The following is a 17,327-nucleotide window of genomic DNA, read 5'->3' on the forward strand; positions in this document are numbered from 1 at the left end:
GGGTATCCCATGATCATACTACCAAATTCACACAAGGTCCATGGTGACAAACGACTAAAGGTAGATATTTAGCTGTTATGGAAAACTGTTTGTCAACAACTGGAAAATAACTATCTACTTCCGGGGCGGGGACAAAGTACACTGTGTACCGGTTTCATAGCTAGCTAGTTACTTCCCTCATTGTAACGTTAAAGGGTAGGTAGCATGAGCTTTTACTAGGGGTGTGCCGAACTTGTCATACTCATATTCATAATCTTATACGTTTTTACAGTGCCTTCGTAAAAAATTCAGACCCCTCGACTCCCCCTCCCCAAAATAATTACATTATTCTAAAATTGATTAAATTAAAAAAATTACCTCAATCCACACACAATACCCAATAATAACAAACCAAAAACAGGTTTTTAGAAAATAAAATAAAAAATAACTTATTGAAATAATTATCCAGACCCTTTGCTTATGAGACTCGATATTGAGCTCAGGTGCATCCTATTTCCATTGATCATGCTTGAGGGAGATGACCAAGAACCTGATGGTCACTCTGACAGAGCTCCAGAGTTCCTCTGTGGAGATGGGAGAACCTTCCAGAAGGACAACCATCTATGCAGCATTCCACCAATCAGGCCTTTATGGTAAAGTGGCCAGACGTGGCCCACAATGCACTATTTCTCAACATCATATGGAGAACCAGTGCTACTTAGCTAGTTCCAGCTGGCTAACGTCAGTTACTAGCCATGCTAGCATGTAATTACATTCCAAACCAAGTGTTGGCGCTGGTGAGCTATGTACATCAACGAAAAAAGTATTTTTTCCCCATGTGCGTTTGGTAGTGGTAGTCGAGCGAGAGTTCTAATAGCTTTCAGTCATTTGTAGCTAGTACTGTAATACTAGTACTAGCACTGTAATACCAACAAAGACTGGGTTACTCATTTGTGGCCTAAAATGAAAAGCTAGCTTTGAAGTGGGACCGGTTTGTTTGGTTCAAGCAAGTGAATTGGAGAATGGAAACAGTGAGCACGTCTACTGCATGCCGTTCCTCATTTCACCGCAGAGGACTTTGATTGCTTAGTACAACCAGTGGAAGGCAGGATTCGGAATGAGACTGACTGAAACCAGGAACTGTGCCGAGCGTGAATGTGAAGCCTGCAACCTCTCTACATCGCTAGTGTCAGCATTGATGGAGATAAACCAGATCAATTCAATGTGGATTTACATCACTATATCGCTATTGGGTTAGCTAACTCTCCCTCTGAAGGCCTCTCCTTGGCTCTTATTTAACTCAGTCGTCAATTGATAAGTCTCCTCTCTCTACTTTTTATCTGCTGGCTTTTTTGTTGTGTTCTGTGGGTCCCTGCCTGTGCTAGACTAGTTGTTCTCTGGCTTACTACTTAGCTATGTCGACCGTGGTGGTTGGCTAGCTAGGCTAGTTAGCTGGTTAGGCTAGCTAGTAGGCTAAAGTAAACTTCAGCTGGCTGGCTTGCTGGATAAGATAACTGCATATACCGGTTACATTATTTGATAACTGGTTAGATTTTATTTATTTAACTAGGCAAGTCAGTTAAGAACAAATCCTTATTTTACAATGACGCCTGCCCTCCCCTAACCCGGACGACGCTGGGCCAATTGTGCGCCACCCTATGGGACCCCCGATCGCGGTCGGTTGTGATACAGCCCGGGATCGAACCAGGGTCTGTAGTGACGCCTCTAGCACTGAGGTGCAGTGCCTTAGACATAAAAAAATTACATTTCGCAAACTTTGGTTTACTTTAATGAAGGTGTAAGCTAGGTGTTGATTGCAACTGGCTGACTCACGCAGTGCTAACGTTAGCAGGTTGGTAGGGCGAATGTTAGCAGGCTACTTGGCTAGCAACCTTAAGCTGATTTGTATCAAATTGCATTGGGACTTTTGATGCGCATACTAATGCAAATCCATATGTTACATTTATGCTACCTACCCTTTAACAGAAATCAAAACTCTCACGGTAGCTACCCTTAGTTGATGCTAATGTAGCCACGTAGAGCAACGTAGCTATCAAAACAAGTCCTTTGTCACTATGGGGCAACAATAGACCCCATGCATACTGGGTAGCCACACAGGCCAAATCAAATAGTTGACTGGTGATTATGGGGAAGCAAGAGTCGCTTGTGTGATGTGAAGCATATGATCGGAGGCGGAGCGGAGCCTGTCTGCCCCAGTCATTGCTTGCTTCAGTGCAGCTCACCAGCTGATGTGTTTCCGCACCCTTCCCACTGCTAGAGAACAGAACCCTCGCTGCTCTGCACACCCAGTGCTGCTAATATTCTGCTTATCATAGTAGCCTATTCAGTTCAAGTGCAAATATAAGTCACTAATGGTCGAGTCACAAGTCCTGAAAATCGGGACTCAAGTACTACAACACTGTCAATTATAGACCATATAAAACCTTGATGAACGTCAGCTATACTGAGAAAGTTTCAAGATCCGACGAAAGGTGCAACCTAAAAAAAAACGTCATGAATGTAACATTTCCTGTCCCATTCACCCCCTATCTTTACAAGACTGTAGAACATGCAAACAAAATCAACTTGGTTTGGATTGTTTCATTAACATCTCATCTTTTGTAACTAATACTGGGAGACAGCTGTGTGTGGAAAAACAAGCTCAGTGAGCCCTGTCTAAAAGCCATGAAATGTGATTGTCTGAAAATTCTTTTTTGAGACTACTGTGTAATGGTCAGAATTCATGGAATTTCCTACTGAAAAACATATCAAATAAAGCCTGAACTCCAACATATTGACTTCAAGGATAATTATGACATGGTTTCATTTGGAAATTAACTTTATTTGTGCATGCTCAGATGAACTTTTACACGGACACAGCCACTGACCTGGAAGAAGAGTTCCCTCTCCTTTGGCTCCTCCATTAGGGTTTCAATCAGCTTCGTGAAGCTCGCCTCTGATGCTTCCACATTTGGATCTGAAACCTGCAGCAAGAATGCACAGTGGATAAATATAGCAACATAGGTTAATCCTTTACAATGTTTATCCATAATGCCATTTAGCAAATATACTTACAGCCTTACATACTGTATACTTAGTATTTTGAGGCGAATGTGGGAATAAAACCCACATTATAAGCACGGTGATCCATATTACAAGGACCACACTCCAACCAACTGAGCATTTGAATCACGATTCCTTCTCTGAGTAGTGCTCACCTCTCCCTTATGATTGGAGACACAGCTCCTCATCCTGTTCAGGTGTGGCTGAACGGTGTCAGGGCGACACAACTCATCATCACAGCGACATAACTCTAGGACCAGCTGTCAATAAAATGAGAATTGAGTATTCATGGCAACAGGTGTCTGTGTGATCGTTGAGTTTAATGTTGAAGTAGATTGAGGTTTCCCCTAGATACTTATCTAAGGTAAATCTTGCGTTTCCTTCAATAAAGCTTCAGATTGGACGGTACACTGATCCTAGATCTGTGCCTAGCGGTAAATTCTACATCTTTCCCTCTTGTCACCCCCACTCACCCGTGCTCTTAGTCCCAGGAGGAGCTGGACCCTCTCTCTGTAACTCATTAGCTCCGGGACTATTTCCAACACGGTGGTGGCAAACTCCTCCAGCAGCCCATAGTCCATGATGTCTCTCCGCTCGATCACCTGCCACAGAGCTGCACACACCAGCCGCAGTGGCGGAACAAAAAGACGCAGAGACGACAGAGGAAGAGGGGGACCTAGAAGAGAAGATGATGTGCATTCAAACATAACTTGAATGAAAGAGCAAGCTAGCTACTATAACTTGGGCAGTACTGTATATAATGCCCCAACCCTTTCTGCATTTGTTCACACCCCTTTCCAGCTCTTCTAGATACAGGCAGGTGTAAACAACAGTACCCTCCCTCCATGTCAGATATATAATGAGTAACAGTGGGAGGGAACACCTTTTTGGAATAAATTTGAACCTTGATCAACGAGGAAGCCATAGAGAACCTATTAAATTATTAGAATTCCTAATTCTATGGAGGAAAATACAGTATATAACTACACACATTACACTAGGCTACACACATTACACTAAAAAAACATTACTGTCTGAGCTGCACAACATTTCTAATGACGCATATTCTTGAGTTCTTATACTAATGCATGCTTTTATATCTGGTTATGGGTATTTTATTAAATTGGTTATGGTTTAATTAAACACGTTCCACTGCTCAAGCCAGGGCCCAGCTTCAGCTTCAGGCTGAAGAAATGGGGAAGGGCTATAGTTCTGACGTGCAAAACGACTGGCCAAAATCTATAACTGACCCTTACCTTAACAAACCCTTAACCTTGACCCTAACCAAATGTTTTACCAATTCTCTGATTAAATATTTAATTAAGGTCCGTATATGCCACTAAATAAACCATCTTTGTTATAGCACATTTCCGCGAGAATACTGGCAAAGATGGTGGTTGGCTAGCTAGCTAGCTAGCTTGAAATTGAAGCAGCAATGCAGACTGGAACATGTCACCCATACAGTTAATTGCAATATATTAATAATTTACCCTGTTCCTCCCGGAGCGTTTGCATTTTATGCTTTCGTAAACATTAGCTACACCAAAAACAGTGGATCTCTTCACAGATCTGTCCGTGAAAATCTTGTTTACAGCATCACACGGTGCATAGTACGACATTAATAACGCCTGTTTTTCTGTACCATGTTATCATCTTCAACGTTACAAATGTTTAAGCTACACAATTGTTATTTGTAATATGTCCTATATAATGATACGTTAAATTCTGCAACGGTGTTTATGTAGATAATCGTTTAAACAAATGGTTCAAACTGCAGGCAAAATTGTAGAAAGACAAATGGGGGCCTTACAAACACGTGATTTTTAAGTGCGGAAAATGTGATTTAAAAAGACGAGGGAAAACGTGAGTGAAGATTTGTTTTTCGGGTGTAAAATAACAAATTGTGGATGACGAGGAAAATCCGTAAAACGATCTTGCAGGTAAATTGTAAAATTGAGAATACTTCATTCCAGGCAGTCAGTTTACCACATAGCTGGGGTGGTCTCATGATGCATATTCTGTTGCAAAAACGTTCGTCTCTTGCAAAACGTTTTGCAACAGAAACCGTTGACACAAAATGCTGTTGAGTTCCGTTTTGTTCTTAAACGGAAGTTGTAGTTCAGTCTTGTAGTCCAGTCTTGTCTGCCCCCCGCTTTCAAGGTTCAATTCAGTGGTGGAAAAAGTACCCAATTGGAATACTGGAGTAAAAGTAAAGATGCCTTATTAGAAAATGACTCAAGTCAAAGTCACCCAGTAAAATACTACTTGAGTAAAAGTCTAAAAGTATTTGGTTTTAAACATATTGAAGTATCAAAAGTAATTACTAACACTTTACTTTTGATACTTAAGTATAAATCATTTCAAATTCCTTATATTAAGAAAACCAGATGGCACTACTCTTTAAAAAATATATATATTTACTGATAGCCAGGGGCACACTTACAAAGGAAGCATATGTAAGAATGCTGTTCATTGAATACAGCTCAGCATTTAACACCATAGTGCCCTCCAAACTTGTCATTAAGCTCGAGACCCTGGGTCTCAACCCCGCCCTGTGCAACTGGGTCCTGGACTTTCTGACGGGCCGCCCCCAGGTGGTGAGGGTAGGAAACATCTCCACCCCACTGATCCTCAACACTGGGGCCCCACAAGGGTACATTCTCAGCCATCTCCTGTACTCCCTGTTCACCCATGACTGCGTGGCCATGCACGCCTCCAACTCAATCATCAAGTTTGCAGACGACACTACAGTGGTAGGCTTGATTACCAACAATGACGAGACGGCCTACAGGGAGGAGGTGAGGGCCCTCAGAAAGTGTGGTGTCAGGAAAACAACCTCTCACTCAACGTCAACAAAACAAAGGAGATGATCGTGGACTTCAGGAAACAGCAGAGGGAGCATTACATTTACATTTAAGTCATTTAGCAGACGCTCTTATCCAGAGCGACTTACAAATTGGTGCATTCACCTTATGACATCCCCCGATCCACATCAACGAGACAGGAGTGGAGAAGGTTAAATGTTTTAAGTTCCTCAGCGTACACATCACGGACAAACTGAAATGGTCCACCCATACAGACAGCTTGGTGAAGAAGGCGCAACAATGCCTCAGGAGGCTGAAGAAATTTGTCTCGTCACCGAAAACACAAACTTTGACAGATGCACAATCGAGAGCATCCTGTTGGTCTGTATCACCACCTGGTACGACAACTGCTCCGCCCACAACGCGCAAAGCTGACCAGAGGGTGGTGCGGTCTGCACAACGCATCCCCAAGGGCAAACTACCTGCCCTCCAGGACACCTACAGCACCCCATGTCACAGGAAGGCCAAAAAGATCATCAAGGACAACAACCACCTGAGCCACTGCCTGTTCACCCCACTATCATCCAGAAGGCGAAGTCAGTACAGGTGCATCAAAGCTGGGACCGAGAGACTGAAGCTGTTTTTCACTCTCAAGGCTATCAGACTGTTAAACAGCCATCACTAACACAGAGTGGCTGCTGCCAACATACAGACTTAGATCTCTTGCCACTTTATTACATCCTCTTATTTAATGTATTAATGGTATCACTAGTCACTTTAAATAACGGCACTTAATGTCTACATATCCTACATTACTCATCTCATATGTATATACTGTATTCTATACCATCTACTGCGTCTTGCCTATGTCGCATGGCATTCGCTCATCTATATATTTATATGTACATATTCTTATTCATCCCTTACATTTTTGTGCGTATATAACACTGATATTCCTGTCTTGCAGGAAATCACGCACAGAACGAGCAGTATGGCTGGTGGCATTTTCATGCTGAAGGGTCATGCCAGGATGAGCCTGCAGGAAGGATACCAAACGAGGGAGGAAGATGTCTTCCCTGTAACGCACAGCGTTGAGATTGCCTGCATTGATGACAAGCTCAGTCCGATGATGTTGTGACATACCGCCCCAGACCATGACAGACCCTGCACCTCCAAATCGATCCCACTCCACAGTACAGGCCTCGGTGTAACGCTCATTCCTACGACGATAAACGCGAATCTGACCATCACCCCTGGTGAGACAAATCCGCGACTTGTCAGTGAAGAGCACTCTTTGCCGGTCCTGTTTGGTCCAGCGGCGGTGGGTTTGTGCCCATAGGTGACATTGTTGCCAATGACGTCTGGTGAGGACCTGCCTTACAACAGGTCTACAAACCCTCCCTCTAGCCTCTCTCAGCCAATTGTACCTGTCCCGCAGGTGTGCTGTTCTGATGTACCGATCCTGTGCATGTGTTGGTCTCAAATAATAATAATAATCACAGGAAAAAATGTCAACCCGCCAACCCGGACAGGAATGTCATGTCAGTGACTCAACCCACTCAAGTGATGCACCCCTCCTAGGGACGGCATGGAAGAGCACCAGTAAGCCAGTGACTCAGCCCCTGTAATAGGGTTAGAGGCAGAGAATCCCAGTGGAGAGAGGGAGGCCGGCCAGGCAGAGACGGCAAGGGCGGTTCGTTGCTCCAGGGCCTTTCCGTTCACCTTCACACCCCTGGGCCAGACTACACTCAATCATAGGACCTACTGAAGACCTACTAAACATTTAAAAGGTTGAGACTGAGTCTGCGTCTCTCACATGGGTAGGCAGACCATTCCATAAAAATTGAGTTCTATAGGAGAAAGCCCTGCCTCCAGCTGTTTGCTTAGACATTCTAGAAGGCCTGTGTCTTGTGACCCGTTGCGTACGTGTAGGTATGTACTGCAGGACCAAATCGGAAAGTTATGTAGGAGCAAGCCCACGTAATGCTTTGTAGGTTTGCAGTAAAATTTTGAAATCAGCCCGTGCCTTAACAGGAAGCCAGTATAAAGAGGCTAGCACTGGAGTAATATGATCACATTTTTTGGTTGTACCGGGTAGCCGGAGAGTAGAGCATCGCAGTAGTCTAACCTAGAAGTGACAAAAACGTGGATTCATTTTTCTGCATAATTTTTGAACCAAAAGTTTCTGATTTTTGCAAGGTTACGTAGATGATGTTCTCTTGATAAATGCGTTAATTGGACCCTTTTCTTGCACTGCTAAGCATTCAAAATGTAATGCATAATTTTGGGTGTCAGGGAAAATGTATGGAGTAATTTTCTTATTTTCTTTAGGAATTAAGTGAAGTAAAAGTTGTCAAAAAGATAAATAGTAAAGTACAGATACCCCAAAAAATGACAGACCATGGCCCAGATTAACAAAACACTTCTTAGGAAGTTCAAAAGATAGTTTAAGTGCAATTCCTCAACAATATCTTAACATTTAATGCTTTTCTTACGAACTTCTAAAATATCTTTTCACTAATTTCTTAACTATCTTAAGATTCGCTAGGCAACCGACAGTTGAAGTCGGAAGTTTACATACACTTAGGTTGGAGTCATTAAAACTTGTTTTCAACCACTCCACACATTTCTTGTTAACAAACTATAGTTTTGGCAAGTTGGTTAGGACATCTACTTTGTGAATGACACAAGTACATTTTCCAACAATGGTTTACAGATGGTTTCACTTATAATTCACTGTATTACAATTCCAGTGGGTCAGAAGTTTACATACACTAAGTTGACTGTGCCTTTAAACAGCTTGGAAAATTCCAGAAAGTGATGTTATGGCTGTAGAAGCTTCTGATAGGCTAATTGACGTGTACCCGTGTACCTGTGAGGAGGTGAACCTGTGGATGTATTTCAATTGCCTACCTTCAAACTCAGTGCCTCTTTGCATGACATCGGGGAAGCCAAACCTGGAAAAAAGCCATAGGTCTATTACAACCTATACTACCGGTCAAAGGTTTTAGAACATCTACTCATTCAAATGTTTTTCTTTATTTTTACTATTTGTAGAATAATAGTGACGACATCACTATTACAGCAAGGAAGAAGCCACTGCTCCAAAACCGCCATAAAAAAAAGCTACGGTTTGCAACTGCACATGGGGATAAAGATCGTACTTTTTGGAGAAATGTCCTCTGGTCTGATGAAACAAAAATATAACTGTTTGGTCATGATGACCATCGTTATGTTTGGAGGAAAAAGGGGGAGGCTTGCAAGCCGAAGAACACCATCCCAACTGTGAAGCAAGGGGGTGACAGCATCATGTTGTGGGGGTGCTTTGCTGCAGGATGGACTGGTGCACTTCTCAAAATAGATGGCATCACGAGGAAGGACAATTATGTTTATATATTGAAGCAACATCTCAAGACATCAGTCAGGAAGTTAAAGCTTGGTAGTTAATGGGTCTTCCAAATGGACAATGACACCAAGAATACTTCAAAAGTTGTGGCAAAATGGCTTAAGGACAACAAAGTAAAGGTATTGGAGTGGCCATCACAAAGCCCTGACCTCAATCCCATAGAAAATTTGTGGGCAGAACCGAAAAAAACATGTGTGAGCAAGGAGGCCTACAAACCTGTCTCAGTTTCACCAGCTCTGTCAGGAGGAATGGGCCAAAATTCACCCAACTTATTGTGGGAAGCTTGTGGAAGGCTACCTGAAACGTTTGACCCAAGTTAAACAATTTAAAGGCAATGCTACCACATATTGAGTGTATGTAAACTTCTGACCCACTGGTAATGTGATGAAGGAAATAAAATCTGAAATAAATCATTCTCTACTATTATTCTGACATTTCACATTCTTAAAATAAAGTGGTGATCCTAACTAACCTAAAAGGGAATTATTACTGGGATTAAATGTCAGGAATTGTAAAAAACTGAGTTTAAATGTATTTGGCTAAGATGTATGTAAACTTCTGACTTCAACTCTATCTAGCTAGTAATGGCAATCATGTTAGCATATTTCATACTGAGACACCTTGTTGGCTTTCAAATAATCAATACTTAACCTTTCAGAGGAAGTTTGAGTGAATTAAACATGTTCAATTGTTTTCATTAGCTTCTTCTCCCACTGCCCTGAGTTGTAAGACAGGGGTTTAGCTATCTTGGAATTAAGAACAAATCCAATAATTGTATCGTCAAGAATATAATTTCTTCACAACTTTTTAAGGAGAAACATAAATAACGCAAGAACATTTCCAATAACCTTTTTGAGGAATAGCACATTTGCTTTACTTTGTTCATAAGTCGAAACTTCAGAAGACATTTCCTCTTAAGGTTTTGTTGATCTGGGCCCAGAGACTTGGATATGCAGTTTTGCTAACTTTTATTAGTCCTTTAATTAAGCATTAAATGGCAAGGCGGGATTTTTATAGCGCACGGGGCTGTAGGCCAGAAGGCCACCGTGGACAAGAGTACGGGGTGGAAAGATCTTCGATAGTAAAAGCATTGCATGAATCTAGCATCGTATTTGTTGCTCTGAAAAAAAAATAATGCAATTCTATGTCATTTTACATGTTAGCAGAATCCTTTTTTAAAAATATCACACAATTAACCGAAATTACAGGCTAAGAATGGACAGAAATAGGCCTGTGTTTATCTTATCATATTTCTCCAATGCCAAATCCATGTGTCTTGTTTGCAATGAAACTGCCCGTTTGCAATGAATTACATCTGAGACGTCATTAGGAATCTTGAGCATGGTACTTCCAAAAGTTAGGCTTACCTTTCCACCCCAGCTTCAACTACTTTAACTCACACATGTTTCCCTAAAAGATACCTGGGTTTAAACATGTTCTATTGAACAGAAAGTGAATAGCTAAATCAAGTGATAGTAACATAATTGGATTACTTCCCAAGCAAAGGCAGTCCCTGAATGTGAAATAACCCGAAACAATGACATCCCCATATGCATCAGTCACGTTTTAACAGGGTATTTTACCACTTGTTTCTAGCATCAAGCATCGCGGACCAAAGCTCTGTTATAGATCATTTGATATAATCGGATCAGTTGTATTTTCTTCAAAATATCTAATACAATTTTATTGGCAGCATAGACATTTAGCAGATGTTATTGCGGGTGGAGCGAAATGCTTGTGTGCCTAGCTCCAACAGTGTAGTACTATCTAACAATACACACGTATACAAGTAAAATAATGTAATTAAGAAATGTAGAAATATTAGGACGAGCAATGTCGGTGTCGGGAATATATACAATACCAGTCAAAAGTTTGGACATACCTACTCATTCAAGGGTTTTTCTTAATTTTTTACTATTTTCTACATTGCAGAATAATAGTGAAGACATCAAAACTATGAAATAACACATGGAATCATGTAGTAGCCGCCCTTTGCCTTGATGACAGCTTTGCACACTCTTGGCATTCACTCAACCAGCTTCATGAGGCATGCCAATTGCACTCTCCCTCAATCTGTGACATTGACAACTGCAAATAGAGTGGCCATTTATTGTCTCCAAGCACAAGGTGCAACTGTGTAATGATCATGCTGTTTAATCAGCTTCTTGATAATCCATCCACAGATGTGGCCTATCTTGACAAATGAGAAAATGCTTACTAATTGGGATGTAAAAACCAATTTGTGCACAAAATTGTAAGAAATTAGCTTTTTGTGCGAATGGAAAAGTTCTGGGATCTTTTATTTCAGCTCATGAAACCCGCACTTAACATGTTGCCTTTTATATTTTTGTTCAGTGTATTTATTCATAGTAGTACACAGGGACTGGTCTCTAAATGACCTTCTCTGCTGCTTCAAATGACTCAAACCAATCCCTTACAATGCAGGGGCAGTGCGTGGGTAAAATCATTGGGAAGCCAAACCAGAAAAAGCCACTACCAGTCAAAAGTTTTAGAACACCTACCCTATTCAAGGGTTTTTCTTTATTTTCTACTATTTTCTACATTGTAGAATAATAGTGAAGACATCAACACTATTAAATAACACATATGGAATCATGTGGTAACCAAAAAGTGTTAAACAAATCTAAATATTTTCTATTTGAGTTTCTTTAAATAGCAACCCTTTGCCTTGATGACAGCTTTGCACACTCTTGGCATTCTCTCAACCAGCGTCATGAGGTAGTCACCTGGAATGCATTGCAATTAACAGATGTGCCTTGTTAAAAGTTCATTTGTGGAATTTCTTTCCTTAATGTGTTTGAGCCAATCAGTGGTGTAGGGGTGGTATACGGAAGATAACCCTATTTGGTTAAAGACCAAGTCCAATTTATGGCAAGAACAGTTTAAAAAAGCAAAGAGGAACAACGGTCCATTACTTTAAGACATGAAAGTCAGTCAATCTGGAACATTTCAAGAACTTTGAAAGTTTCTACAAGTGCAGTCACAAAAACCATGAAACACTATGATGAAACTGGCTCCCATGAGGACCGCCAAAGGAAAGGAAGACCCATAATTACCTCTGCTGCAGAGGATTACTTCATTAGAGTTACCAGCCTCAGATTACAGACCAAATAAATGCTTCACAGAGTTCAAGTAACAGACACATCTCAACATCAACTGTTCAGAGGAGACTGTGTGAATCAGGCCTTCATGGTCAAATTGCTGCAGAGAAACTACTACTAAAAGACACCAATAAGAAGAGCCTTGCTTTGGTCAAGAAACACAAGCAATGGACATTAGACCGGTGGAAATCTGTCCAAATGTAAGATTTTTGGTTCCAACTGCCGTGTCTTTGTGAAACGCAGTGTAGGTGAACAGATGATCGCAGAGTGAAGGAAAAGCAGCCAACTCCTTCAAGACTGTTGGAAAAGCATTCCAGGGGAAACTGGTTGAGTGTGCAAAGCTGTCATCAAGGCAAAGGCTACTTTGAAGAATCGAAAAATCTATTTTGATTTGTTAAAAAAAAAAAAAGAGTTACTATGTGATTCCATGTGGGTTATTTCATAGTTTTGATGTCTTCACTATTATTCTACAATGTATAAAATTGTATAAAATAAATCAAAAACATTGAATGCGTAGGTGTGTCCAAACTTTTGACTGGTATGCGTGTGCATAAGTACGATCATTTTATTTGGATACAGCAAATAGTGTCTTATAAGCGCAATCTTATAATCAATATGGTAAAATTCCACTTAGACTATCAAGGCAATATGAAGTTACTGCTTATGGATTTTGTCCCAGAGCAGACAGTTCCACCTTCCTCCACAGGGTGGCACTGTGCACCATGTGTATGCATGCGCTATTTTACTCTCCGCCAGGACCCTAAATCTAGCACACTTTCTTCTTTTTTTTAAACGACACAATCTCTCTAAAAGCACACACACAGCATCTCTCAGACAATGACTCATGAATAATTCAAAGGCTCTTAGATGTAACTGTTATTTTATTTCGGTGGATAAATTCCCAGTTTTCCTCTTCAGAGTGTTTGTGAGAAGATGATGGGAACTCATTGCCATGAACCTCGACTTTGTGTGTGTGTGTGTAAATGCCTGTGCCTAGTTCTTTTATTTACGAAAAGACACCATGGGACTTATTAGACATGTATGGATGCCTGTTATTCTAACGCTGCAGAATCTGAGCCATTATGGTTGTATTTTTACTCTAATCATTGGTATGCAAAGCTTCACTACTCAAACAAGTTTGAGAATGCTGGTAGTGTTCAGTCATTTCACAGAGGAGAAGGCTCAGTCAGAAACCCAAATAAAGACAATATTGACCAATAACAGTCCACAGAATGTGTTAATCCAAGCTTACCAACGAAACACACACACGCAGAGAGCCAATGGCAATAGAGTGGGGGTATTCTTCCCCATTCTGCACCTGGGGTAAAGGGGTTGGCTCATTGTGTTGGAGGGATCAGGGTCTGGGCTCCATTCAAAAGTGTCCTTGATGATTTGCTCCCTCTAATTTGATAGGACTGAAAGACAGATGGACAGACTTGGTAAAAGCTCTATTCAGTGTTTTCGGACCATCACTTGCTCTTACCTACTGTAGTGTCTCTTTCAGAATTCAGATCTACCTGGGGGTTCACCAAGGGCAGAGGGAAGGCAAAGATACTGTTTGGTTTGGAATGTAGCCATGTGGGATGAGAACAGGAGCAGATGTGAGGAGCTCTCGCCAGAAATGGAACCAGGCCCTAGGGACCTCCTGAGCTGAGCGCAGGTCTCAGTCCAAACTGCTGCTTCTGTTTTGTGATTCTCTCTCGAGACACGTATGTCCTCCCCTGTATCTCTCAATATACTATGTACCTTACTATGCCATGTGCTCACTGACTGATAGGGACATCGTTGCATTTTGTGAATCATCATTCAACGAGCGCATTAGCTCAAAGGAGACACATTAACAACAGTATATTATTTAAACAAAAATGCTATTTTCTAAAAGACAACATTTTGCCTAACTTTATTCAGGAATGCTTTATCAGATAACATTTACATTTGAGTGGTTTAGCAGACACTTATCCAGAGTGACATACAGGAGCAATTAGGGGTAAAGTGCCAACCAGTTACCTACTTGTCCAATGCTTTAAGTGCTAGAATACCTGTCGCCGTATGTAGCTTAGCATCAGTGGTGGAAAAAGAACCCAATTGTCATACTTGAGTAAAAGTAAAGATGCCTTAATAGAAAATGACTCAAGTGAAAGTCACCCAGTAAAATACTACTTGAGTAAGTCTCTCAAAGTATTTGGTTCTAAATACGCTTAAATATCAAAAGTAAATGTAATTGCTAAAATGCACTTAAGTATCAAAAGTAGAAGTATAAATAATGTCAAATTCCTTATATTAAGTCAACCAGACAGATAGCCAGGGGCACACTCCAACACTCAGACATCATTTACAAGCAAAGCATTTTTGTTTAGTGAATCCGCCAGATCAGGTATTAGGGATGACCAGGGATGTTCTCTTTATAAGTGTGAATTGGACAATTTTCCTGTCAAAATGTAACGAGTACTTTTGGGTGTCAGGGAAAATGTATGGAGTAAAAAATACATTATTTTCTTTATGAATGTAGTGAATTAAAAGTAGAAGTTGTCAAAGAATATAAATAGTAAAGTACAGATACCCCCCCCCCCCAAAACTACTTATGTAGTACTTTAAAGTATTTTTATTTAAGTACTTTACACCACTGCATAGAATTAAACCAGTCCATTAGCATATTTACAGATCCCGTGATTTTGGGATTCATTCCTCAATGTTATTTGCGTTGTGGTTGATCGGATCAATTAAATCAATCATAGCAACCCCTGAGAGAAAGAGCTGATATACAGTACACAGAAAAACACACATAATACTTTTATGAAGATAAGAAGATCATTTAGAGGGAGATTCTCATATGTTTGCCAGTTACCTCCGTTAGCGGGCCAACAGCCTGCTGGGTAATTTATCTGACGGTTTACGCCAGAGAGGATCTAAAACGTACACTCCAAACACGTGCCAAACGAACACCCCCTCCAAATGAACAGCGCTCATGACCTACATTTGATCATCTGAGTAGAGCATGAGGCACAGGGGATGGAGGATCCTGTGGATAAGCTTGTGAAAAGCTAACACATACATCATCATTCGTTTCGTTGGTTTCACATTCTGTGGGCTAACATGGTCTGAAAGAGCATGGTCGACCCAGGTTCAATACCGGGTGGGTTGCATTGGTGCCGTGACTCAGATCACGCAATTGGTTGTCTATGGTCTGCTAGATCAGTGGTTCGCGAACTGTGGGGCGTGCCCTCTGGCGGGAGCGTGCAAGGGGCGGCAAGGGGCCCCCAAAAATCATATACTCTGACCAAAAATATAAATGCAACATGTAAAGTGTTGGTCCCATGTTTAATGATCTGAAATGAAATATCCTAAAAATGTTCCATACGCACAAAAAGCGTATTTCTCAATGTTGTGCACATATTTCTTTACATCCTTGTTAGTGAGCATTTCTCTTTTGCCTAGATAATCCATCCACATGGCAGGTGTGGCATATCAAGAAGCTGATTAAATAGCATGATCATTACACAGTTGCACCTTGTGCTATGGACAATAAAGGGCCACTCTAAAATGTGCAGTTGTCACACAATGCCACCAATGTCTCAAGTGTTGGAGCGTGTAATTTGACATGCTTGCTGCAGGAATTTTCACCAGAGCTGTTGCAAGAGAATTTTAATATTCATTTATCTACCATAAGCCGCCTCCAATGTCGTTTTAGCGTATTTGGCAATAGGTCCATCCGGCCTCAACCGCAGACCACGTGTATAGCGGTTTGCTGACGTCAACGTTCTGAACAGAGTGCCTCCTGGTGGCAGTGGGGTAATGGTATGGACAGACATAGGCTACGGACAACAAACACAATTGCATTTTATTGATTGAATTTGAATGCATAGAGATAACGTGACGAGATCCTGAGGCCAATTGTGAAGTCCGTCTAAACAACACGAGCAATGGAAATTAGACCGGTGGAAATCTGTCCTTTGGTCTGATGAGTCCAAATGTAAGATTTTTGGTTCCCAACACTGTATCTTTGAGACGCAGAGTAGGTGAACGGATGATCTCCGCATGTGTAGTCCCCACGTGAAGCATGGAGGAGGAGGTGTGATGGTGTGGGGCTGCTTTCCTGGGGACACTGTCAGTGATTTATTTAGAATTCAAGGCACACTTAACCAGCTTGACTACCACAGCATTCTGCAGCGATACGCCATCCCATCTGGTTTGTACTTAGTGGGACTATCATTTGTTTTTCAACAGGACAATGATCCAACACACCTCCAGGCTGTGTAAGGGCTATTTGACCAAGAAGGAGAGTGATGGAGTGCTGCATCAGATGACCTGGCCTCCACAATCACCTGACCTCAACCCAATTGAGATGGTTTGGGATGAGTGTGACTGCAGAGTGAAGGAAAAGCAGCCAACAAGTGCTCAGCATATGTGGGAACTCCTTCAAGACGGTTGGAAAAGCATTCCAGCGTTCTCAAGCTGATTGAGAGAATGCCAAGAGTATGCAAAGCTGTCATCAAGGCAAAAGGGTGGCTACTTTGAAGAATCTCAAATATAAAATATATTTTGGATTTAACAGGTTTTTTGGTTACTACATGATTCCATATGTGGTATTTCATCATGTTGATGTCTACACTATTATTCTACAATGTAGAAATAGTTTTAAAAAACTTTTAAAAACTTGAATGATTAGGTCAAATCAAATTTCATTAGTCATAAGCGCCAAATACAACCTTACTTACGAGTCCCCCTAACCAACAACGCAGTTAAAAATAAATCAAATACAACCTTACTTACGAGTGCCCCTAACCAACAACGCAGTTAAAAATAAATCAAATACAACCTTACTTACGAGTCCCCCTAACCAACAGCGCAGTTAAAAATAAATCAAATACAACCTTACCTACGAGTCCCCCTAACCAACAACGCAGTTAAAAATAAATCAAATACAACCTTACTTACGAGTCCCCCTAACCAACA

The 17,327-nt window shown here is 41.2% G+C and overlaps 1 protein-coding gene and 1 long non-coding RNA gene across 2 annotated transcripts in view; one reads left to right on the forward strand and one right to left on the reverse strand.

Moving 5' to 3' along the window:
* LOC115102757 (uncharacterized) overlaps positions 1–4,790 on the reverse strand; it is an 18,785-nt gene extending 13,995 nt beyond the window's left edge. The window contains exons 1-4 of the mRNA XM_065005587.1: positions 4,533–4,790; positions 3,516–3,718; positions 3,198–3,302; positions 2,868–2,963 (exon numbers count right to left, since the gene is read on the reverse strand). Coding sequence (XP_064861659.1) covers positions 2,868–2,963; positions 3,198–3,302; positions 3,516–3,718; positions 4,533–4,557 — 429 coding nt within the window. The 5' untranslated portion in view covers positions 4,558–4,790. The remainder of the gene's footprint in view (positions 1–2,867; positions 2,964–3,197; positions 3,303–3,515; positions 3,719–4,532) is intronic.
* Positions 4,791–4,885: 95 nt separating this feature from the next.
* On the forward strand, positions 4,886–13,595 carry LOC135563001 (uncharacterized). Its single transcript, XR_010460188.1, has 2 exons — positions 4,886–4,982; positions 6,814–13,595. It is a non-coding gene; the product is annotated as an uncharacterized LOC135563001 (long non-coding RNA).
* Positions 13,596–17,327: the final 3,732 nt, after the last annotated feature.

The sequence above is a fragment of the Oncorhynchus nerka genome, linkage group LG20 (assembly GCF_034236695.1).
Source record: "Oncorhynchus nerka isolate Pitt River linkage group LG20, Oner_Uvic_2.0, whole genome shotgun sequence".
Lineage (NCBI taxonomy): Eukaryota > Metazoa > Chordata > Actinopteri > Salmoniformes > Salmonidae > Oncorhynchus > Oncorhynchus nerka.